Genomic DNA, 25,389 nt, shown 5'->3' on the forward strand with positions numbered 1-25,389 from the left:
AGTAGCCTTAGTCGAATGAATGAATTACCAAAGTAAAGCCATTTTCACTTGCCTTTTTGTTGTTGTTGTTTAGATTCGGTGTGTGGAATGCTGTGTTAGGAAAGAAGAGAAATGTAACTGGGTTATTCCCAAAGATTAGAAGACAGGCCATCAATATAAAAATTCTGAAAATCCACTTTAAACTTGGTTATTAAGGGGAGCCGTAAAGTTAAGATAAAAATTGACAGTTTGGTAACTGGTTCAGATGATAAGTTCATGTTTAATGTTGCCTCCTGACTGCTGCCCAGTGACAAATCTAATGAGAAGGAGGGGTCAGGCATAATCGTTTTCAATATGTCTATATCTTTTTCCCGCAGATCCTTTAACAAGGATATTTTGGGGCAGACGTGAACAATGCATGCTAGGGAGAGTTCACATCTCCGTTTCATTTTCCATTCTTGTGAACCGTTTCTTTAGATGGAAAAAATAGTCCTACATGCAGTACTTTTTTCCATCTCAGACGGAAATATCTCAAACGGATGCCAAATGTGTTTTTTTACAGGATCCTGTGCTTTTTCCTGTTCCTCTGATGGATCAGAAGAATGGAAAATGAAACAGAGATGTAAATCCCCCCCCCCCCAACTTCCATTCTTGGGGCCGCTCAAATGCATGCAAATGATATCACTTGGATAGCATGCATCAGTGTTGGTATAATGTAACCATGTGAAACCTCTTGGTCTGTAGGACATTTCATATTCTGCATTTTTGCCCTTCATATCCCAACACCCTATTATTATCAAACAAGAAAAACTGATAAGAACTGTGAGCCATCAGCCCATTTTATAGACACAATAGATGCTTCTTCCTACATACATGTCGTCTTCTTGCAGGAGTCGACGATATGCAATGATTTCTATTTCCAGACGTGTTCTTACATCCATCAGAATCTTATACTCATGGTGGTGGCGCTCCAGATCATATCGTAACAGGGACAATTCAGCTTCTGCATTGTTAACCAGCTCTTGTATGTAAGCTAACTGAATCAGAAAATCCTCTTGTGTCTCTGCCAAGGTTCCTTCAAGAGCCAATTTCTACAACAGATCAAGGCAATATTTAAAGGTGAAATGCAGATTATAATTGCTACAAAATTAGTCAGAGATTATCAAAATAAATGCCCACATTTACTACATTGCTGACGCCATTTTTTGCTCCCTAAAAATTGCAAATGTGACTTTTTTCATCACTAATTTGACATAGACATAGAGGTGACCGGTGTTATGTAGGCCAGTTTTCAGTTTTCCTGTAGCGGTGTGAGATGCGCCACAATTACTAAGAGGTTCACTTATCTCTGGAGCCAAAGCTGAGCCTCTGCCATTGCTCTGCTATTCGAAGCAGCGGCGCAGTCAGAAAATCGTCAGGGCCAGGGCTAAAAGTCTAGCCCTGTCAATTTAGCGGCAGGTGGGTGCGCCTTCACCTACTGGGACACTAGAATCAATTCACTCATCTCTAGCGCAGACCCATTTCTTTATCCTGCCTCACAATATAAGAACATACTTTGTTTAATTCAGTCTGCAGATCAATCTCTAACATCTCTGTTGTGTGCCATAACTCAATGACTTCAGGTTTCAATGTGCTCAGCTGCTCAGTTCTAGACATCACTTGGTGGCTCAACTCTTCACTCTATGGAGACAAAAAGAGCATGAAAGATAATACTTCATTATCCCAGGATCTTAGGACCAATACATAACAAGCCTCTGTAAAGGCCACCATACATATATGATTTAGAGCCCAACCTACGGCCCACGGGCCTCATGCGGCCCACAGAGCCATGGTTTACGGCCCCGTCCTGCTGGACAGAAACACATCTGGTTGCGCTATCAGCTGTGTTTTTGACCAAAGCATGGACAGTGCTGGATTAAATGTCCTGTTCCTGCACTCTAGCAGGAGCGGGTCGGGTTCCCAGCTGTCAGTGACAGCTGGGGACCTGCGGAGAAGACAAAAGCAATTTATTACCGCTATTTATCTACCTTCTCCTCAGATAGGTACATTGTTCTCAATGAGCGCTATGCAGTGAATAGAGGAAGTGGCTATGTCAAATGATCGCCGGGTGTCTATGGAGAAGAGCGGAGCTGCCCAGTCTGATCAGCTCTGCCTGTATACACTGCCCATACAGGGAGCTGTTTTCCCCTGTAACCTTTGGATGCCCCAGGTACAGTGGAAATAGTGCCAAATGCCCAAAAAAAGTGCCAGGGTCCCCCTAGGTCTTTTAATGCCCTTTTGAGCAACATGTTAGGTGGCACAAATATAAATTAAAAAATAGGTAAACCTGATAAAATAAATAAATAAATACAAATAAATAAAAAAATTCCCACGCCAACCAAAGCCATCGTCATTATCACGCGTTTGCGTGAAACTATACATATTATATATCAAAGCGACCAACGCAAAATAGGCAACTCATTTTAATAATTTATTTTGGTTTCAGTTTGCATATTGAAAACATGGCTTTTAAAAAATGTTTTGCACATTTTTCCCAAATAAAACAAACAAAAAAAAGTATTCAGAAGCCCTGTGTGTCATGAAAAAAAAAAAAATTGGGGAAAATTATTTTGGTAGTCTAATAAATAAAAAAGTAATAACTATTGAACCACCACTTGCGCTAAATAATAAAAAAGTGGTAATTAAATGGTTGTCTCACTTCAGCAAGTGGCATTTATCATGTAGAGAAAGTTAATATGAGGCTCTTACTAATGTGCTGTGATTGTCCATATTGCCTCCTTTGCTGGCTTGATTCATTTTTCCATCACATTATACACTGCTTGTGTCCATGGTTACTAGGATGACGCTTTTACCTACAGTGTGCAAGCACGGCCACCAATGCTGGATTACAGGGTGGTCGTAACAATGGAAATGAGACGTATAATGCGATGGAAAAATGAATCAAGACAGCAAAGGAGGCAATATGGACAATGATAATATATTAGAAAGTGTTGTGTAATAAAGGGGTTGTCCCCCCAAAAATATGCTACAGTTTTCAAACCAGCATCTGGATCTGAATACTTTTGCAATTGCATGCAATTAAAAATGTATTATAGCTACTGAGTTATTCAATAAAATGTATTTGTTTAGTGCCACCTGCTTTTAGTTTTTTTTCTTATTTCTTTGTCCTGCTCACTGAGAAGGCCGCACATGCTCAGTTTCATCCTTCAACTGAATCTGGAGGTGTGATAGGCAGAGCATGGACACACCCTCTTAGCTGCAGCAGAAAAGACACTCCCCCTGAGCTGCCAGCTTGATATAAATCTAGCAATGAATGGGGAGATCTCTGGATCCATGTGAGCTACAGGGCTGGTTCTAGGTTTGTTAGAAAGAGAATTTCATGTACTATATTATGTCTGATTTTCATTTTTTACATTAGTCATGGGATAACCCCTTTAACTTTGTCTACATGATTAATTCAAGAGACAAACCCTTTAAGCCCTTTTCAGGCCTGGTCATTTAATAGGGTTTAACAAGGACCACTTTCCCTATAGTAAGGGAAAGTTCTTACTGGTTATTGCCGCGTGCCGTTCGCACAGATATACCTATAACTAGGGGGCAGGAGGCAGTAATAACCAATGAGTGCCATCCTCTGCAGTGGAGGAAAGCACTAATTTATGAATAGGAGGCAGGATGGAAGGAAATTTAGCCACTTAAAGGGAACCTGTCATGTGGATATTTGATTATAATCTAACTATTTATATACAATCATTAACTACTAAAAAGTACCTTAGATGTATTCACTTACTGGTGTGACAGATGGTTACCTCATAATATACACACAAAGATGCCGCATGCCGCATGGCACCTAAACCAGGTGTAGAAAATAATACCCACACCATGGCGAGTAGCAGAACCTGTGCCAGATATAGGCAACAGAAGTGGCCTATATGTGGTCATAAATGACCCCCCTAGTGTTTTTACTTGAACTCATGTATTTTGCTTAGAGAACAGTACCTGAGTCATGAACCATCTCTCCACATCTTTTTGGTTCTGTTCCATCAAGCTTTCATATTCATTTCGGATTTCTAACAAAATCTTACTCAGGTCGACTGAGGGTGCAGCATTCACTTCCACGTTGACTCTGGCTCCCACTTGGTTTTCAAGACAGTTTACCTCCTGAGGAAACACCAAACTGGTATTGTAATATATATATCAAATTTACTGTACAGCCTTCAATTGATCTTCTGCATGTCATGTATTTATATCTGTGCGTAAAGAGAAAGATCAGTTAGTACAAGTGAAGATAACAAAATAGCAATATATTCTAATAGAGAAAAGAATTTCGATTCGGCTGCTTCACTGAATTTCACAAAGACATTTGCTTTGTGATTAAATATTTAGTCACGAATCACATTTCTTTGTGAGTAGCTGGCGCAATAATGGGGAACGGTGATGGTGATGCCCCCGTCATTGAACCCCTCAAATTTGACTTTGCGGCGCATCAAATTTTTCCTTTAATTCATATTGAAGTCCACTCCGTGATCTTCAACTCACTCAACACTACCCATAGCAGTCTATGGACACAGTGGGGAGATGAAGCAGATGTAGAATGAGAGAAAGTGAGAATTAGAGACTGTGCTGCAGCTTCTAGTAAGGTTTCTAACACACACTGGTGCTCAGTACTGCTGTATAATGTCCACTATGCTGCTACTCTGAGTATAATACAGAGAGAAAAAGGAGCAGATTCACCTCTTTTCTTTGTATGATGTGTATAAGAGACATCACAGCAGCTAGTCTCCAGCTTTAGCATTGTAGTATTGTATAGTGTAGTGAGGCATAGCATTGTACAGTGTAGTACTGTGTAGTGAGGTGAGGTATAGTGTAATACTGTTTAGTGAAGTGTAGCATTGTATAGCACAGTGCATTGAGGGGTATCATTGTACAGTGTAGTACAGTGTGGTGAGGCGTAGCACTGAATAGTGTAGTACAGTGTAATGAGGTGTAGCATTGTATAGTGTAGTATAGTATAGTGTAGTGAGGTGTAGCATTGTATGGCGTACTACTATGTAGCAAAGTGTGGCATTGTATAGTTTAGTATAGTATAGTACTGTGTGGTGTGGAGTAGTATTGTACAGTGTAATATAGTGTAGTGAGGTGTTGCATTATACAGTGTAGTACTGGGTAGTGACATGTAGCATTGTGTGGTGTAGTGAGATGTTACATTGTACAGTGTAGTACTATGTAGTGAGGTGTAGCATTGTATAGTATAGTACTGAGTAGTGAGGTGTAGCATTGTGCAGTGTAGTAAGGTGTAGTGTTGTGCAGTGTGGTACTGTGTAGTGAGGTGTAGAATTGTGTAGTGCAGAGAGGCGTAGCATTGTACAGTATAGTACTGTGTAGTGAGCTATAGCATTATACAGTGTAGTATAGTGTAGTGAGGTGTAACATTGTACAGTGTAGTACAGTGTAATGAGGTGTAGCACTGAATAGTGTAGTACAGTGTAGTGAGGTGCAGCATTGTATAGTGTAGTGAAGTGTTGCATTGTACTGTGTAGAACTGTGTAGTGATATGTAGTTTAATACAGTGTGCAAGGTGTAGCTTTATACAGTGTAGTGTAGTACTGTGTTGGAAGGTGTAGCATTGTACTGTGTAGTTCTATGTAGTGAGGTGTAGCATTGTACAGTGTAGTACTGTGTAGTGAGTTGTGGCATTGTACAGTGTAGCATAGTGTAGCAAGGTGTAACATTGTACAGTGTAGTAATTTTAGTGAGGTGTAGCATTGTACAGTGTAGTACTGTTTAGTGAGGTGTAGCATTGTACAGTGTAGTACTGTGTAGTGAGGTGTAGCATTGTACAGTGTAGTACTGTGTAGTGAGGTGTAGCATTGTACAGTGTAGTATAGTGTAGCGAGGTGTAACATTGTACAGTGTAGTACGTGTAGCGAGGTGTAGCATTGTACAGTGTAGTATAGTGTAGCGAGGTGTAGCATTGCACAGTATAGTATAGTGTAGCGAGGTGTAACATTGTACAGTGTAGTACTTGTAGTGAGGTGTAGCATTGTACAGTGTAGTCCTTGTAGTGAGGTGTAGCATTGTACAGTGTAGTACTTGTAGTGAGGTGTAGCATTGTACAGTGTAGTCCTTGTAGTGAGGTGTAGCATTGTACAGTGTAGTACTTGTAGTGAGGAGTAGCATTGTACAGTGTAGTCCTTGTAGTGAGGTGTAGCATTGTACAGTGTAGTCCTTGTAGTGAGGTGTAGCATTGTACAGTGTAGTACTTGTAGTGAGGTGTAGCATTGTACAGTGTAGTCCTTGTAGTGAGGTGTAGCATTGTACAGTGTAGTACTTGTAGTGAGGTGTAGTATAGTGTAGTGATGTGTAACATTGTACAGTGTAGTGAGGTGTAACATTGTACAGTGTAGTATAGTGTAGCGAGGTGTAGCATTGTACAGTATAGTATAGTGTAGCGAGGTGTAGCATTGTACTGTATAGTTTAGTGTAGCGAGGTGTAGCATTGTACAGTGTATTCCTTGTAGTGAGGTGTAGCATTGTACAGTGTAGTACTTGTAGTGAGGTGTAGTATAGTGTAGTGAGGTGTAACATTGTACAGTGTAGTATAGTGTAGTGAGGTGTAACATTGTACAGTATAGTATAGTGTAGTGAGGTGTAACATTGTACAGTATAGTGTAGTGAGGTGTAGCATTGTACAGTGTAGTACTTGTAGTGAGGTGTAGCATTGTACAGTGTAGTCCTTGTAGTGAGGTGTAGCATTGTACAGTGTAGTATAGTGTAGTGAGGTGTAACATTGTACAGTATAGTATAGTGTAGTGAGGTGTAGCATTGTACAGTATAGTATAGTGTAGTGAGGTGTAGCATTGTACAGTGTAGTACTTGTAGTGAGGTGTAGCATTGTACAGTGTAGTCCTTGTAGTGAGGTGGAGCATTGTACAGTGTAGTCCTTGTAGTGAGGTGTAGCATTGTACAGTGTAGTCCTTGTAGTGAGGTGTAGCATTGTACAGTGTAGTACTTGTAGTGAGGTGTAGCATTGTACAGTGTAGTATAGTGTAGTGAGGTGTAACATTGTACAGTGTAGTACTTGTAGTGAGGTGTAACATTGTACAGTATAGTATAGTGTAGTGAGGTGTAACTTTGTACAGTATAGTATAGTGTAGTGAGGTGTAGCATTGTACAGTGTAGTACTTGTAGTGAGGTGTAGCATTGTACAGTGTAGTACTTGTAGTGAGGTGTAGCATTGTACAGTGTAGTCCTTGTAGTGAGGTGTAGCATTGTACAGTGTAGTCCTTGTAGTGAGGTGTAGCATTGTACAGTGTAGTACTTGTAGTGAGGTGTAACATTGTACAGTATAGTATAGTGTAGTGAGGTGTAACTTTGTACAGTATAGTATAGTGTAGTGAGGTGTAGCATTGTACAGTGTAGTACTTGTAGTGAGGTGTAGCATTGTACAGTGTAGTACTTGTAGTGAGGTGTAGCATTGTACAGTGTAGTCCTTGTAGTGAGGTGTAGCATTGTACAGTGTAGTCCTTGTAGTGAGGTGGAGCATTGTACAGTGTAGTACTTGTAGTGAGGTGTAGCATTGTACAGTGTAGTATAGTGTAGTGAGGTGTAACATTGTACAGTGTAGTACTTGTAGTGAGGTGTAACATTGTACAGTATAGTATAGTGTAGTGAGCTGTAGCATTGTACAGTGTAGTCCATGTAGTGAGGTGTAGCATTGTACAATGTAGTCCTTGTAGTGAGGTGTAACATTGTACAGTATAGTATAGTGTAGTGAGGTGTAGCATTGTACAGTGTAGTCCATGCAGTGAGGTGTAGCATTGTACAGTGTAGTCCTTGTAGTGAGGTATAGTGTAGTGAGGTGTTACATTGTACAGTATAGTATAGTGCAGTGAGGTGTAGCATTGTACTGTGTAGTACTTGTAGTGAGGTGTAGCATTGTACAGTGTAGTACTTGTAGTGAGGTGTAGCATTGTACAGTGTAGTCCTTGTAGTGAGGTGTAGCATTGTACAGTGTAGTACTTGTAGTGAGGTGTAGCATTGTACAGTGTAGTACTTGTAGTGAGGTGTAGCATTGTACAGTGTAGTATAGTGTAGTGAGGTGTAACATTGTACAGTGTAGTACTTGTAGTGAGGTGTAGCATTGTACAGTGTAGTATAGTGTAGTGAGGTGTAACATTGTACAGTGTAGTACTTGTAGTGAGGTGTAACATTGTACAGTATAGTATAGTGTAGTGAGCTGTAGCATTGTACAGTGTAGTCCATGTAGTGAGGTGTAGCATTGTACAGTGTAGTCCTTGTAGTGAGGTGTAACATTGTACAGTATAGTATAGTGTAGTGAGGTGTAGCATTGTACAGTGTAGTCCATGCAGTGAGGTGTAGCATTGTACAGTGTAGTACTTGTAGTGAGGTATAGTGTAGTGAGGTGTTACATTGTACAGTATAGTATAGTGCAGTGAGGTGTAGCATTGTACTGTGTAGTACTTGTAGTGAGGTGTAGCATTGTACAGTGTAGTACTTGTAGTGAGGTATAGTGTAGTGAGGTGTTACATTGTACAGTATAGTATAGTGCAGTGAGGTGTAGCATTGTACTGTGTAGTACTTGTAGTGAGGTGTAGCATTGTACAGTGTAGTACTTGTAGTGAGGTGTAGCATTGTACAGTGTAGTACTTGTAGTGAGGTATAGTGTAGTGAGGTGTTACATTGTACAGTATAGTATAGTGCAGTGAGGTGTAGCATTGTACTGTGTAGTACTTGTAGTGAGGTGTAGCATTGTACAGTGTAGTACTTGTAGTGAGGTGTAGCATTGTACAGTGTAGTATAGTGTACAGAAACTGTTACTCAAATAATCATAATTATCAGTCATTTTACCTCTGTATGGTTCTTCTTTAATGATTCCAGGTCATCCATGAGGAATTCAATCTGAAATTCAAGGTCACATTTTTCCAGGGTCAGTCCATCAAGACCGCTCCGTAAGGCTTGTATGTCTGCTTCTACATGATTACGTAGAATTAGTTCCATATTATATCTTGAAAAGAATTTTATTACATAATTTTAGCAAATTGTATTGGTACCAGTTTGAGCTAAATTTAAGCATTTTTTTTTAACATATTTCTGATTTCAATGCTAATCAGTAAGGGTCCAAAAACTGGGTCCCCTCACTAATTGCTAGAATGGCCTGTGCAGAGCTGTGAAAGTACTGCATTTAAATCCATTCATTCTTATGATCAAAGGGGTCCCATCAAATATGGTGTCACTTGATATAAAGTACCCAAGAAATGGGCGCTAGCAAACTGTTCTTGCTATGTATTGCTTCCTCTCTTCTGGGAGAGGAGAGGAGTGGAGGATGGGAATGGTAGTGGCTCTGGATGGAATAATTTTTCACAGTGGCAATCTTGATACCGATGCTTCCAACGGCCAAGGCAGTGTTAGCAGGGCGCACCATTTCTTCCCTCAGAGCACACCCTAATGTTGAGGCTCCTGCCTGATGGTAGTTGGGTGCTCTCTGTGTTATGGTTGGTGCCAGTGCAAGGCAAGATATGTAGGTGCTGTGGCGGGCATATGGTGCTGGTCAGTAACCAGGCCAGTTGTAAATAAACAAATCTCTTTTTACTAAAGTGCAGAATAGGAGTCGCACATCTTCCCAGATAGCAATGTATGGATATAGACCAAGATGGGGAATGTAGTACTCCTTCCCTCTGTCTCTCTAAAGTCTCTCTCCGCAGAATTTAAGGCTGGCAATTTTAATCTTGCAATGGTGACTGTAATTCCCAGCTAAGGGGTACAGGATTAAAATATGGCAGGCCAGACCATGATCAAGTGTGAAAGGTGTTTTAGCAATGTCCCCCTCACTGCAGTAAAGTCTCTATCAGCCTTAGCCAACCAACAAAAAACACAATAACCCCATAGAAAATAGGATACACATATAAAATATATGTAGTTTATTAAAACACAATACGATTACAATAAATATGACACAAAGGCACAAGGTAATGGGGGGTGGGACGCCCCATGTAGCAGGACCATCAACAACCACCCTCAAATATACCCGACTAACAGGGAAAAGGGGTCACAAACTCTGGGTATAGAGCCACATAAAAATGGGAGAGCTGTAAATTTGCCCATAAATGACCAATAAACATATGTGTGCTGCATGCATAAATGGTCAATATGGTCACACATAGGAGACTTGCCCACCTAAGGTGACATGAGTGACCATCAGGAAATCCAGATGGCCAGAAGGTGACACAAGCAAGAATTCTATGTGTAAGCAATAACACTGAAATAACAAAATAACCATGCAATAACTAACTGAGTTACGGGGATGTGGATGCTAACACAAGGGGATGTGATGGTAATAAGCAGTGATCTTTATGCTTCTATAAAAAACGCAATCAGCCAACAAACAAGAGGTTGCTCATTTGTTGGTCTAAAAGCTGGGCATGTTTACATGCGGCAATGATCAAGAATGAGTGTTTGTGGTAATGTCTGTTCCTCTGAACATCGGCCTTTGAAGTGCCTCATACTTTGTCATCTTGTTCCAGACTCTCAGTCACCTTTTATCTTTCATCTACTAGACCGGTTGTCTCCACCAGTAATGACGGGGTGTTGAGAGTAAACAGCAACATAGCAACTGATGAGCCCTGAAACATTGCATATTAGCATATTTATCACAACAGAGGTCATAGTCTCCAGTGTAAATGTTCTCCACACTAGTCCCCGACAATAAGCAGCCATATACAGGACATCTTTGGTTTGGCAAAATGCAGGAGTGTTTTTTAAGGGGTGCAGAGGTGAAAGCTACATGTTCAGGAAGCCCAAAGATTTCTCTACCACATAAACAGACATTATATATAGGTGGATACCACATGGCAGGCAGGGAAGGGATGGGTTACAAATGTTGCGTTGGGCCCCAAGAGCTTTAAGTTAAGAGATGAGGCAATATGCTAGTGCCAGCTCCTCTGGTAATACTTATTTCCATGAAGGATACATGATTATAATAATATTGAAATCCAGCATGTCTGGTGATTTCCTCCAATCCGCTGCCACTGACAGCTAGGCTGCCATCATATTCATTAGACTGTTGGCCAGTTCAGCCTAAACTGTTGCTCCACTAACCAATCTCTAATACCTTTAAAATACATCATAAATATCTTGACAGCGTTATGCCTTTCTTGTATGGTTCTTACTTGCTTAGGAGGTCATCCCCTGCAAGACGGGCATTGTCAATGTGTAGAATAGCCTGGGAATTCACAATAGTAGCCTTCAAAATCTGCAAAGGATGGCAGAAACTGAAGTTGAAAATTTCATATAAAACTGTAGAGTTTGTTTTAACCGGGACACCCTAAAACAATTACTGTTGAAATGGCTTAATGTAGCTTAAAGGGATTCGGTCACCAGGATTAACGCTATAGCGATATTTATATGTGCCCATCAGTCTCCTTGATGTGTTTAAAATGATTCCACTGTTACTGCTCTGTGTGTGTTAGATTCTTATAAAAACCGATCTCATTGATATGTAAATTACCTTGGTCAGGAGCCCAAGGGGTTGTCCAACATCTGTTGGTCCCCAGCCGTGCCCATCGATCTGGAGCCCAGCACCGCCTACCACTTAATTTATTCACTCCACTTGCCCTGACGTCATTTCTTCTCAGTGCCGTAGTCTCGTACAGGCGCAGTGGACACTGTAGTCTGCGCCCTTGTGGACTACTGGCACTGGCTTTGACGAGTCAAATGCGCATGCGTCGGCTCCATTTTCCGGTGTCAACGTGGTGCGCAGGGAGCCGGCGCATGCGCAGTTGACTCGTCGAAGTCGGTGCCAGTAGTCCGCATGGGCACAGACTACAGTGTCCACTGCGCCTGTGCGAGACTACAGCACTGAGAAGAAATTGAGTCAGGGCAAGTGGAGTGTATAAATTAAGTGGTAGGCGCACAAGGCAAATTAGTGACATTAAAGAGAACCTTTCATGGGTCCAAAGAATTATTCCTGGGCGCCGCTCCATTTGCCCGCTGTGGTCACCAGTAATTTCTCAGCATTCGGTCCAAGTAGGAGGAGACGCCAGTGTTTCTCCTTCTCCCTGACAGCAGCCAGGGAGAAGGAACGCCCAGGGTGAAACAGGGCAGACTCCGCCTAGTAAACCAATTCAGGGAAGATACCGGAGGACATAGCGGGAGAACGGAGCGGCGCCTAGGAATAATAGTAAGTGCAGTGAGGTCCCCGGGCGCCGCTCTATGCGGCCTGCTACTTAGTTCATATTCTTGGAACCTATGAAAGGTCCTCTTTAAGCTTGTTTTTTAAGAAGCTTAATGTGGCTTAATGTACAAAAAACAACTCAGATGTTAACCAATTTCCCCCAAACTTACCATTCCTACTAGACTCTCTCTATGCCAACATATTCTGAAGATTTGGGGTCATTAGATTAAACATACTAAAAGTTATTTACATTAAACTATTGTATTCCTTTTTGAAAACATTTAGCTTAATGTAAAAAGAGCTTAAGCAGGGTGCACATGGGAAGGCTTACAACAATAGAAAACACAAAAAATCCCCAGCACACCTGCCAGCTGGCCTGCAACAAAACTAATTACCCTGTCTAACAGTATACATTAAAAGCTGAGGTTTTAGTTGCACAAACCTTTGGTCAAAAATATGTAGAAGCCACACTGCCACCGTCAAGGCACCTCTGTAAAGTGTGGTCCTAGCTCTATTTATATGAGTCTCCAAATGGGAGCATATTGATTAAGTCGATAAATTAAATGCAGGTGTACCTGGAGGTAGCCTACTCCTCCTCACAAGGTGCGGGACTCATTGGAGGCCCAGCAACCACAGATGCATGCTGGGATCCCCAATGTGTCAACACATCCAAGATAAACTAAGACCTGAGCCGGAGCTAAGGCTGATCCTACGGCTAGCTTTGTGAATAATCCTTTACATTTCTAATAGCCGCTGCACAAAAGGTAATAGGGGCTATGCGAGCCTAACGTCACTCAATAAGAGAACTTACCGTAGGTTGTGCACATTTTGAAGGCAATCAATTGAGGTTTATGTACATTATGGTACATTAAGCTCTTTTTAAATTAAGTTGTTCACATTAAAAGTTTTAAGATTGGAATAAAATAGTTTAATGTGAATAACTTTTGCCATGTTTTCTCAAATGACCCAAAATCTTCAGAATATGTTGGCATAGAGAGAGTCTTGTAGTATATGAAGTTTGGGGGAAATTGGTTAACATCTGAGTTGTTTTTTGTACGTTAACCCACATTAAGCTCCCCAAAAAACAAGCTTAATGTCACTCATTTGCCTTGTGGGTAACCATGAAACTTCCAGGATAGGTTTGGGAAGCTGAGATTTTAGGTTGTGCAAAGTTTCAATGCAATTGATTGAGGTTTAGGCACATTATGGTACATTAAGCTCTTTTTACATTAAGCTAAATGTTTTCGAAAAAATTATAAAATAGTTTAATGTGAATAACTTTTGTGGTATGTTTTATCAAATGACCCAAAATATTCAGAATATGTTGGCATAGAGAGAATCTAGTGGGATGGAAAGTTTGGGGGAAATTGATTAACATCTGAGTCGTTTTTTGTACATTAAGCCACATTAAGCTACACAAAAAACAAGCTTAATGTCACTCATTTGCCTTTTGGGTAGCCAAAATCCATGAAACTTCCAGGATAGGTTTGGGAAGCTGAGATCTTAGGTTGTGCAAAGTTTCAAGGCAATTGATTGAGGTTTAGGCACATTATGGTACATTAAGCTACATTAAGCCATTTTCACATTAAATGTTTTGGGATGTCCCGTTTTAACCTAGTAGAAAGGCCAGCCGTATTCATAAGATAGGTGCTGGCCAAATACTTATTCTGACTGACAACTGTTACTCTTGATTGATTGATACACGGGTCACTGTGCCCAGTTCACAGAAGGAAGAGAGGAACAGGCCACTGCCAGACACCTCTGGCAGTAGATTATCTCCCTGAGAACAATATGATCAGGCAGTTGAAATCCAACATCTATCATTGGTGGGGAGTCAAGAGGCACCCATATACATTACATGGCCAGCCAGCCCCGCTAAAATTGGTGGGTTCAGCTGACTTAATCCCTCTTCTGCACCACCACAGGGGAAATGCATCATTACACAATTTCCATATGTGGGTCATCAGCACAATGCACAGACATTCTAGGTCCTCCAGAGAAAGAGACGCACCTGTGTAGCTGTTTTTTGCTCGGACTATTAGATGGGACACCTAAGTGGGGGGAACCTAACCCTTAGTAACTCTGAATTATCCCATAGAGACTCTGAAAAGACTCTTTAAGAATCTTTATAGATTCTGAGTGAAAATCTCAGAGTGCCAAAGGTGGTATTTCAACAGCCCCATTATTATCTCAGCTCACACTTTCACCAATTGATGTTAATTTCTGTCATGTCTATCAAACAGAAAATAAATTCATGTGCAAACCTAACATCTGACATTAACCTAATCTGCAGGGTCTATTTACCTCCTTCTGAAGTTCCTCAGTAGTTCTGAAGAAGTAGTCGAAGTTGGGTAGTTCCTTAGGAGCATTTTTTTCATACCATTCCTGTATTTTTCTTTCCAGTCGATTATTTTCTTCTTCCAATTCTGCTACTTGCTCTAAATAGTCTGCGAGCCGATTGTTTAGGTACTTCATAGTTTCTTTAGAATTTTTACTGAATAAGCCTTCATTCTTCCACCCATTTGGACTTCCAAAGCTATTTTTAAGACTGTAGCTGCCGTGTAGACTCAAAGATCTAAAAACATAATCACAAGAGTCCTGAGCTGGTCTCTTAAGCTTTGTTCCAGCATGTACACCAAATGTTCCTGAGGAGTTTCCATGGCATGGCGAGAACAAATGCCTGGAGAGATTTTTAGGTTCACCACCAAAATTATAGGTTCCTTTAAGAGACCCAGCTGAAGACCAAGCTTTCGTGCCACTGCAATTCATTGTAATGGGATAGTGAGATCCAGTTAGGTTGTTTGGGACACTTATTTTTAACGTATGGAAAGGGTAAAACTTCAAGGTATACTTCTTTTATAGGACACAATGTGGGTGGAGAGTAGAGCACTTTAATGGAAATTTTACAGGCGTCTAAGCCTATGTTAGAACTATTCCCAGCTTCATCAAAGTTTTTTTTTTACAATATAAAACCCATTGTGTGCATGTAAATGACAGGAAGGTGAACATCACATGGACCCACATACCACACCCTGTGAGACATAACTTTAAAGACTAGTTGTATTTGTCAAAAAATACACATTACTGCACACTACATCACTTAGTATACAATGCTCAAAGTTTTAGGATCTAGGTGTCTATGAAAAATTTAACAGTGCGATAAAACAAAGTTTACCTGGGTGAGGTTCACCATACAATAAATATATTATTCACTAATTATATGATGAGTGTGTTTTTGTGTATGTAGGAAGATAATATTGCACCCCAGTGCAAAATCTATCAAGAGAATCCACAATTAGCATATGCCACTGATAGTTGCTCTTTTATGTAGGAAGGACCCTATGAAATATTAAAGGGGTTGCCCAGTATGTTCACCCTTATTGGGATCTGCAACAGGGGGTTGCAGAGGTATCATTCACAACTAGGCCCTAGTGCCTGAGCCCATATGGCACTGGACAATTTAGGACCTCCCAGTATTATAAATGAAACATGGTAGTTGGGTGGCCCTGTTCCAGATTTTACATCTGGCCTAGGATGTTGAAGTTACGCCTCTTACCCTCCATTGAAACAGTGCATTTCCTTTCTCATATATCAATTCAGCAAGAGGAATGAAGCATTACGCAAAGTCCATTGAAATAAATGGGTTTCCAGTTAATGCACACAAGACTTGAGCCCTTCATAAGAAGAAGCACCCATTGCAGTGGCTCTTCATTCAGGTCAAAGGGGTATTCGGCATTCAGATGAGAAACCTGAAACAACAGTACTACATCCTAAACATGAATGTATATAATTGCTTTTTTGTCACACTGTAATCCCCCTGTCTTCCTTTCCAGTTTAGCAAGAACAGGCTTTGCCATTTGGGAGACTACAATTTGTTGCCATGCATTGCTGACATCTATTCCAGGCAGTTCTCCTCCCTATGTATTCCCCTGGAACCCTCTTGCGCAATTCATATTTTGCTGCCTCACCAGTGAGCATCTCAAGCTGTGCTGCCTGAGGAGTTTTACATAGCTATTTCCTGAGTATATGACAATGTCCTCATAAGCAGGTTACAGAGATATGCACTCCATGAGTCTGAGAAATATACATATGTGCTGCCTGCTGTACACAGCCATGTACTGTATATACTGAACAAAATATAGCTCTGCATAGTAGAGATTCTACAAACATGTTACATACAGTTGCAAGAAAAAGTATGTGAACCCTTTGGAATGATATGGATTTCTGTACACATTGTTCATAAAATGTGATCTGATCTTCATCTAAGTCACAACAATAGACAATCACAGTCTGCTTTAAAGCTAATAACACACAAAGAATTAAATGTTATCATGTTTTTATTGAACACACCATGTAAACATTCACAGTGCAGGTGGAAAAAGTATGTGAACCCCTAGACTAATGACATCTCCAAGAGCTAATTGGAGTGAGGTGTCAGCCAACTGGAGTCCAATCAATGAGATAAGATTGGAGGTGTTGGTTACAGCTGCCCTGCCCTATGAAAAACACACACCAGTTCTGGGTTTGCTTTTCACAAGAAGCATTGCCTGATGTGAATGATGCCTCGCACAAAAGAGCTCTCAGAAGGCCTACGATTAAGAATTGTTGACTTGTATTAAGCTGGAAAGGGTTACAAAAGTATCTCCAAAAGCCTTGCTGTTCATCAGTCCACGGTAAGACAAATTGTCTATAAATGGAGAAAGTTCAGCACTGCTGCTACTCTCCCTAGGAGTGGCCGTCCTGTAAAGATGACTCCAAGAGCACAGCGCACAAGAAGAATCCTAGAGTGTCAGCTAAAGACTTACAAAAGTCTCTGGCATATGCTAACATCCCTGTTAGTGAATCTACGATACGTAAAACACTAAAAAGAATGGATTTCATGGGAGGATACTACAGAGGAAGCCACTGCTGTCTAAAAAAACCCATTGCTGCACGTTTACAGTTTGCACAAGAGCACCTGGATGTTCCACAGCAGTACTGGCAAAATATTCTGTGGACAGATGAAACCAAAGTTGAGTTGTTTGGAAGAAACACACAACACTATGTGTGGAGAAAAAGAGGCACAGCACACCAACATCAAAACCTCATCCCAACGGTGTAGTATGGTGGTGGGGGCATCATGGTTTGGGGCTGCTTTGCTGCTTCAGGGCCTGGACGGATTGCTATCATGAAGGAAAAATGAATTCCCAAGTTTATCAAGACATTTTGCAGCAAAACTTAAGGCCATCTGTCCACCAGCTGAAGCTCAACAGAAGATGGGTGTTGCAACAGGACAACGACCCAAAGCATAGAAGTAAATCAACAACAGAATGGCTTAAACAGAAGAAAATACACCTTCTGGAGTGGCCCAGTCAGAGTCCTGACCTCAACCCAATTGAGCTGCTGTGGCATGACCTCAAGAAAGCGATTCACACCAGACATCCCAAGAATATTGCTGAACTGAAACAGTTCTGTAAAGAGGAATGGTCAAAAATTACATCTGATCTGCAACTACAGGAAACGTTTGGTTGAAGTTATTGCTGCCAAAGGAGGTTCAACCAGTTATTAAATCCAAGGGTTCACATACTTTTTCCACCTGCACTGTGAATGTTTACATGGTGTGTTCAATAAAAACATGGTAACATTTAATTCTTTGTGTGTTATTAGTTTAAGCAGACTGTGGTTGTCTATTGTTGTGACTTAGATGAAGATCAGATCACATTTTATGACCAATTTGTGCAGAAATCCATAGCATTCCAAAGGGTTCACATACTTTTTCTTGCAACTCTATATGCAATTTTGACTGCAAGGAAGGCTGTATCCTCACCTCCAAAGTTATGGGCAGGTCATCCACTATGTCGTCATGCTGAGATCCCAAGTAGTGAGTATAATGACCAATCCAGGAACTACTTGGAATCTGACTTTTAGCAAGGAATCAGCACCTTCCCTAAAGGCAAAAACGGTGTTTTCCCAGATGGGCAGTTTCCGTTCAAGTTAATGGTAGCTTTGCTTTCAAATTCAGTTGACTATCCATCTCCATATAAGATAGGACCAGTCATTGAAAAATATATGTAACATTCAGAGTTGAATGAGAAGATCATCAGGTTTCAGACACGATGATATGCCCTGCCACAATAAAGCCTATGAAGACCACAAGAGAACAACCCAATCTAAATTGGAAAATGGGATAATCCATTTACTGTCGGGTAAATTGCTAAATAACTTGATGGTATGAATATTAGGTGTAATTTTAACAGTAAACCTTATAATGGACATTATGGAAATTATTTCCCTAGATCAGTGGTATCAAACTCATTTTCACAGAGGGCCACATCAGCATTATGGATGCCTTCAAAGGGCCATTTGTAATTGTAAAAATGTATGTGTCTGGATACACGGCAATACTGGTCACACTACAGCTGTTGTGCCCAAGTATCACTGGTAGATGTTCGGGTTCGACGGGTTTGGCCAAACTTCACAAAAAAGTTTGAGTTTTGGACCCAAACTTGACCCCAAACCCTATTGAAGTCAATGGGGATCCGAACTTTTGAGCACTAAAATGGCTCTTATTTATTTAAATAAAATAAAATACGTAAAAATAAAATAAAAAATCTTGATCTAGAAGGACGAGGTGCATATGAAGTAGGAGGTTGAGGAGGCGGTGTATGTGGCGGTGTAGGCGGAGGAGGTAGCCTACACTGCTTTTTGGTTTAACATTTATTTATATTTTTTTAAATTAGGGTACACCCCAAAACATTGGGAAATATAACCTATGATAACCCCCTCCAGTCGTGCTAAACACATGTTCAGACAATACACTGGCTGCAGGGCAGGCCAGCACCTCCAAGGCGTAAAGGGCAAGCTAAGGCCATGTGCCCAATTTGGAGACCCAGAAGTTTGTTCGTGTAGGCGAGTGCACACATACTGCTCCACCATGTTGCACGTCCCCGTGAGGTTCACGATCCAATTGGATATTGCTCTATCAACTTTCGATGTTCTTTTCTGCGCCTGCCATGTTGATCACGGTTAGAGGCGAATCAGGGTTCCACGCTGGAAAGGGAACACGAGAAAGGGATAGCACATCCAAGGGAGATCAATGGATGAAATTTAATTGTGATTGAGCGGAAATGTGAGAGAAGCTATTAAAATGGAAGAATCTAAGGAAAGGAGGGGGCACGCGGCAATTGCCCACTCCCGACTCGGTATAGCAGGGGTATATCACACCCAAAAATTGGTGAATTTCACCCAAATGTGTAACAGAAAAATGTATGATTTTTTTTTTTACCTGTCTACTAGGTATAGCAGTGGTATATCACACCCAAAAATTGTTGAATTTTACCAGAAAATGTAACAGACAAATTAGTGAAATTACATAAAATAAAATATGTACAAATAAAGAAAAATAAACTTGATTTATGAGGTAGAGGTCCATATGGAGTAGGAGTTTGAGGAGGTGGTGGATGTAGCAGTGTAGGTGGAAGCGGCGGTGGAGGAGGACGAGGTAGCCAACACTGGTTTTAATTTTTAATTTTTTAATTTTTATTTGGGTACACTCCAAAAGAGTGTGAAATATCCAAAATACAACAATGAGCAATTGCGCTGCAGTATAACAATGGCTGGTTAAGTCCAGTATACATGTCTATTCTGCACAAGGTACGGACAAGTCCTGTGTGATCTATGCCTGGTTAATTTTAATGAACGTGAGCTTTTCCACATTGGCTCTGGACAGGCGGCTGCGCTTATCTGTGATAACGCCCCCTGCCGTGCTAAACACACGTTCAGACAATACATTGGCTGCAGGGCAGGCCAGCACCTCCACGGCGTAAAGGGCAAGCACAGGCCATGTGCCCAATTTGGAGACCCAGAAGTTGAAGGGGGTAGACCCGTCATTCAGTACATGTAGGCGTGTGCACACATACTGCTCCACCATGTTTTTCCACATTTCGGCCATGCTAACCCTGCCTTCTGAGGTGCTGGTGGTGCCCCAGCTGCGTTGGCAACCTCTTCCTCCTCCTCTGCCTTCGCCTTGTGCTGCCACTGTGCCCCACTGTCAGGTGGGAATGCCACCAGCAGCTCGTCTACCAGCATGCGCTTGAACTCGCGCATCTTACGATCACGCTCCAGTGACAGAATTAAGGACGGTATGTTGTCCTTGTAATGGGGATCCAGCAGCAAGGCCACCCAGTAATCAGCAAAAGTTAGAAGGTGGGCAACTCATGTGTGCCAGGCTGCCCAAAGGCAACGAAAAGCTGTCCTCTGTGGGAGGTGTATCGTCTGTGTCCTCTGTATCCCCCCCAGTGATGGCCATGAGCTGGTTTGGGTGCCACCCTGCTGTGAACATGGTTCCTCCTCCTCCATCTCCTTCTCCTCATCCTCCACCTCGTCATCCTCCAGAACTGTGCCCTGGCTGGACAATTGTGTACCTGGCGTTTGTGGGTGCAGGAACCCACCCTCGGAGCCACTTGGGAATGACTGGCCGTAACCCTATGAAATGACCCTTCTTCCTCCTCCTCCTCCTCCTCCTGTGCCACATTCTCTTCCATCATCGCCAGCAGCGTTTTTTCAAGGAGGCATATAAGTGGGGTAGTAACGCTGAGAACGGCGTTATTGGCACTGGCCATGTTGGTGGAGTACTCTAAACAGCGCAACAAGGAACACGGGTCTCGCATGGATGCCCAGTCATTGGTGGTGAACTGGTGCTGTTCTGCAGAGCGACTCACCCGTGCGTGCTGCAGCTGAAACTCCACTATCGCCTGCTGCTGCTCGCACAGTCTGGCCGGCATGTGCAAGGTGGAGTTCTACCTTGTAGGCACGTCACATATGAGGCGGTGAGCGGGAAGGCTGAAGTTACGCTGCAGCGCTGACAGGCGAGCAGCAGCAGGGTGAGAACGCCGAAAGCGCGCACAGACGGCAAGCACTTTATGCAGCAGCTCTGACATATCGGGGTAATTTTTAAGGAATCTCTGCACCACCAAATTCAGCAAATGCGCCAGGCAAGAGATGTGCGTCAAACAGGCTAGTCCCAGAGCTGCTATGAGATTTTGCCCATTATCGCACACCACCCGGCCGAGATTGAGGCTCACTGGCACCAACCACTCATCGGTCTGTTGTTCAAGGCCCGTCCACAGCTCCTGCACGGTGTGGGGTTTGTCTCCCAAACAGATACGTTTTAAAACTGCCTGCTGTGGTTTACCCCTGGCTGTGCTGAAGTAGGTGGTGAAGGTGTTACGCTGAATGGATTAGGAGTCGGTAGAGGATGAGGAAGCAGAGTAGGAGGAGGAAGCAACAGAAGGTAAAGAGAAGCTCCCTGCAATCCTTGGTGGTGGAAGGACATGCGCCAAACTGCTCTCCTCCTCAGGCCCAGCCGCCACTGCATTTACCCAGTGTGCTGTTATGGAGATATAACGTCTCTGACCGTGCTTACTGGTCCATGTATCTGTAGTTAGGTGGACCTTGCCACAGATGGCGTTGCGCAGTGCACACCTGATTTTGAACCCCACTTGGTTGTGCAGGGAAGGGATGGCATGCCTAGAAAAGTAGTGGCGGCTGGGCACGACGTACTGTGGAAAGCCACCGCCATAAGGCTTTTTAAACTCTAAGTCTCCACCAGACGGAATGACAGCATTTCAAAGGACAGTAATTTTGAAATGCTGGCATTCAGGGCCAGGGATCGCGGGTGGGTAGGGGGGTACTTCCTCTTCCGCTCCAGTGTTTGGGAGATGGAGAGCTGAACGCTTCCGTGGGACATTGTGGAGATGCTTTGTGACCCAGGTGTTGGTGTTGCTGGCAGATCCTCTGTTTGCGGGGTGGCAGATGGCACTGTCACTCCAGAGATGGATGAAGAGGCCGACTGCAGAAGAGGAAGCAGGAGGAATCAGAGACTTTTCTTGGTTTTTGATGTGTCTACTCTACTGCAGCTTGTGCTTTGCACTTAGATGCCTGGTCATGGAGGTTGTGCTCAGGTTGAGAATGCCTCGCTTCAGGCTCTGATTGCACAGCATGCAAACCACTTGTGTCTTGTCGTCAGCACATTGTCTGAAGAACTGCCTCGCCAGGGAACTCCTTGGAACTGCATTTGGTGTGCTTGGTCCCTTGCTGCAGTGGGAAGTAGCAGGCATACTGTCTAAAGGACGGCCGCTCCGCTTTTGCACCCTGCTCCCTATTCTGCTGTGCTGGTGGCTCTGTGCGACCACCGCCTCTTCCTCTGAACTATATAGGTCACTCGCATGACCTTGATTCCATGTGGGGTCGAGGACCTCATCGTCCTCCACATCATCTTCCACCCAGTCTTCACCCCTGCCCTCCTTGTCGGTCTGCACACTGCAGAAAGCCACAGCAGTTAGCACCTGTGTTTCGCCATCATCCGAGACGTGCTGCAGTGGTCCTCCTATGTACTCATCTTGAAACATAAGTGGTTGGGCATCGGTGCACTCAATTGTAGTGTACGGGAGAGTAATACCCCGTCACTACAGAAGGGTCACTTGGGTATTGTCGTTCCCCCTGTATTTTTGGGGAGGTTGGTATAGAATATCTTATAATGTCATGCTATGTATTTTCCTGTTACTGTGAAACGTGCATTTGCAGGCCGGCTAGGGTGTAGTTCCAGCTCTGAGTCACTAGAGGGAGCTAGGGAACCCTAGGTTATATAAGGCCCAGTCAGGAAGTAGTAGCAGGAGAGACAGACAGTGGGAGCAGAGGTCAGAGATGATCCTGTGTCTGAGTGGAAGCCAGGCTATGGGCCTGTGAGAGCAAAGCAGGCCCCAAGCCTGCCGGCTAGGAGAGGGTAGTAAAGGCCCTGTAACCGGGTTCCGGATCCAAGGAAAAGGTTCCCCTCCTGAGTCATCATCCGTTTAGCTGAAGCAGCATAAGCCAGACACCAGCCAAGACACAGATTACCACAGAGGCCGATCAGATAAGCAAGAGGTACTCAAGATAACAGAGGAGGTACTAGATAAGGACAGCTTCAAGGGTACGCCAGATAAAGGGCATTAGACCTTGGAGGGAAAGTCACGTGTAGCGGGACCAGTCAGGAATAGTGTGCAAGCCGCCTGTACTGCATCTCCTGCAATCAACACTCTGTATTATACATTGCTAAGACCGGCCATTCTGTAATTCCCAAAAACCACCTGTATTGCTACAAGAAACCAACCGTCTTTCATGGAACTGTGCTGTACCTGTGTCCATGTATTATCCTGACTGATATTCAGTAAAAGTTCCAGTTTTTGTTGGCTATCCTGTGCTTGCTTCATTCTTCCACCATACTTTACACGGCGTGTCACCGTTTAATTGACACTGGCGTCACGAACTTTTAACATCTGCCTGTTCCTGTATTTGCCCCAATTGAAGACGACAGTGGATCCCAGGTTAGTGGTCAATCTGCACTACAAAGCCCAGCATACACTACTGACCCCCTGGGACACTGCATCGCTCTTTTTGGCGTCACGAACAGGATACGCATACTTCTGAAGTGCAGAGAAGTGTGAACTGTGTGCTTTAACCATTCCACCACCGTATTACAAAGACTGTAACCTTTATTTCTAAACCTGTGGATTACAATTGTGCCTGGGAGGAATCAGAGACGCTGTACTGTGTTGCGCTACCCCCAGAGAGAAAATCGCATTTGTGGACTGTGTTTTATTGGACTTTTCATCATCCTGCTTGCTGTCAGTGAATTGCAGCATCAGGACATCTAAAATGGCCGCCGACGCCATGAGGCTTTTTACTGCGCCCTCACGATGTACAGAGGCGCGAAGATTTGGTGCCCAAACCTTCCAAGAAGAAGGAGGAGATTGTCCTGGAGCGCCACCCACCTTGAGGAGTGGCGAAGCGGCTAACTACTTTGAAGAGTTACGCCTGGGAGGCGGGGCTCAGATGGAGATAGACTGGCCCAGTGTGTGGGAGGAGTCAGAGTCGATGCAGCAACCAGGAAGAGAAGAGATGGCGTGCGCTGCAGAGAGAGAGGTTGAGACCACGTGCGAGTGGGGCGCCACTCCACCGGACTTTCCGGAGTTGGGGCCGTGGGATCCTCTAGCCTGGACGGCCACCCCCTGGGCCCAGGCCATGGACCTAAGCATCACCCGACCTGAGTCCCCACCGATCCGTCGCCGGAATGCAGAATGGCCGGCTATTATGGAGGAGTTGAGAGCCGCGGTGGCGAAAAAGAACACCAGCCGGAAGAAGCGGTTTGAGGAGATGGCTAAGTCCATACAGGGAGACTCCTTTCCGGGTAAGCCCCAGCTAGAAAGGCGCCGCAGGATCGTGGTGTCCTTTGATAAGGAAAAAGGCTATGGGTTTATCCAGGAGTTGGGGACTGGCCGGGACTTCTATGTCAACCGGCGATCGGTAAAGCGGCACTACCTCCCGGAGCATCTCCACAATCTGACTATGGGGGAGATCGTAGAATACACCCCCGCCGAAAGTCTAAGGGGCCCCTACGCCACCGCAGTGACTCGCCCGAAGGCGCCGGCTGAGAACTGGGACTCTGGGAAAGAGAGGTCAGAGCCAGTTGAGACAGAGAGAGCGCATGTGGAAAAGGCCCGGACCACCCATCTGCAGAACCAGGCCTACCTCAGCCCAGACGTTTTCTGGGAGCCCATCGTGCTGCAGGGGCTGGAGGAGCGGTATCCCCCTCCGGATGCAGTGAGACGAGAGGAGGAGAAGGAGCGGCAGGACAGCTGCCGGAGAGCAGAGGAATGTGCTGAGGCCCGGCGCCAAACCGCAGCTGCCATTGTTACCCCAGCGGCCGGACCCCCTGGACCTCCGGTAGATCCGACCACCTGCACTAAAGCGGAACTAGAGGCCCTATGAAAGAGGGTGTATTGGGTGGCGGACCTCGGTTGCGCTGGGGGCGTGCGGTGGTTTCCATTCCCGAGGACGGAGGCTGAAATAGAGGCCGTGAAAGACAAACCTCCCCCTCTAAAAATTGTCAGGGGAGACGGGTTCCAAATGTGGCCGGCCTTGCCAGAAGAATTGCTGCAGGTTCCCTATGTCGACTCGTCATCTGAGGAAGAACATGATACTCGTCTGTGAGTACTTCTGCCCTCTTGTCCATCTCCTTAATGGCCGTTTGTCCCTCCATTTGGCAGAGCTGGTGAAGCTCGCTGCCAGTTACCCACGGCCGGTGGCATCCTAGTTAAATAATGTGCCACTGTGTATCAATGCTTCCAGCTGCCTTTGTTTTGTTTGGGACATCCGGTTTGCTGCTACAATCCCAGTTGTGCCTTATTTTGCACTGTTTTTCC

At 43.7% G+C, this 25,389-nt stretch overlaps 1 protein-coding gene across 1 annotated transcript; it reads right to left on the minus strand.

Annotated features, from left to right (window-relative positions):
* Window positions 1-809: 809 nt before the first annotated feature.
* Window positions 810-24,744, minus strand: LOC122942037 (keratin, type I cuticular Ha6-like). The gene is made up of 7 exons (XM_044299531.1): window positions 24,716-24,744; window positions 14,474-14,744; window positions 11,166-11,248; window positions 8,848-9,004; window positions 3,976-4,137; window positions 1,534-1,659; window positions 810-1,070 (listed from the first exon to the last, which is right to left on the minus strand). The coding sequence occupies exons 1-7, from the start codon at window positions 24,742-24,744 to the stop codon at window positions 810-812; spliced, it is 1,089 nt and encodes a 362-aa protein (XP_044155466.1).
* Between the last annotated feature and the right edge of the window lie 645 nt (window positions 24,745-25,389).

This window comes from Bufo gargarizans, chromosome 6 (assembly GCF_014858855.1).
Source record: "Bufo gargarizans isolate SCDJY-AF-19 chromosome 6, ASM1485885v1, whole genome shotgun sequence".
NCBI classification, from domain to species: Eukaryota; Metazoa; Chordata; class Amphibia; order Anura; family Bufonidae; genus Bufo; species Bufo gargarizans.

What these genes read in the sequence shown, in the direction of transcription:
- LOC122942037 (XM_044299531.1), bottom strand. Translation starts at nt 24,744, where the DNA reads ATGGGCTCCCAGAAAACGTCTGGGCTGAG. An exon ending in CAGAAAACGTCTGGGCTGAG is followed by an intron (nt 14,745 to 24,715) that starts GTAGGCCTGGTT and finishes TTATGTTTTTAG; the next exon opens with ATCTTTGAGTCTACACGGCA. An exon ending in CTGAGGAACTTCAGAAGGAG is followed by an intron (nt 11,249 to 14,473) that starts GTAAATAGACCC and finishes CATCCTTTGCAG; the next exon opens with ATTTTGAAGGCTACTATTGT.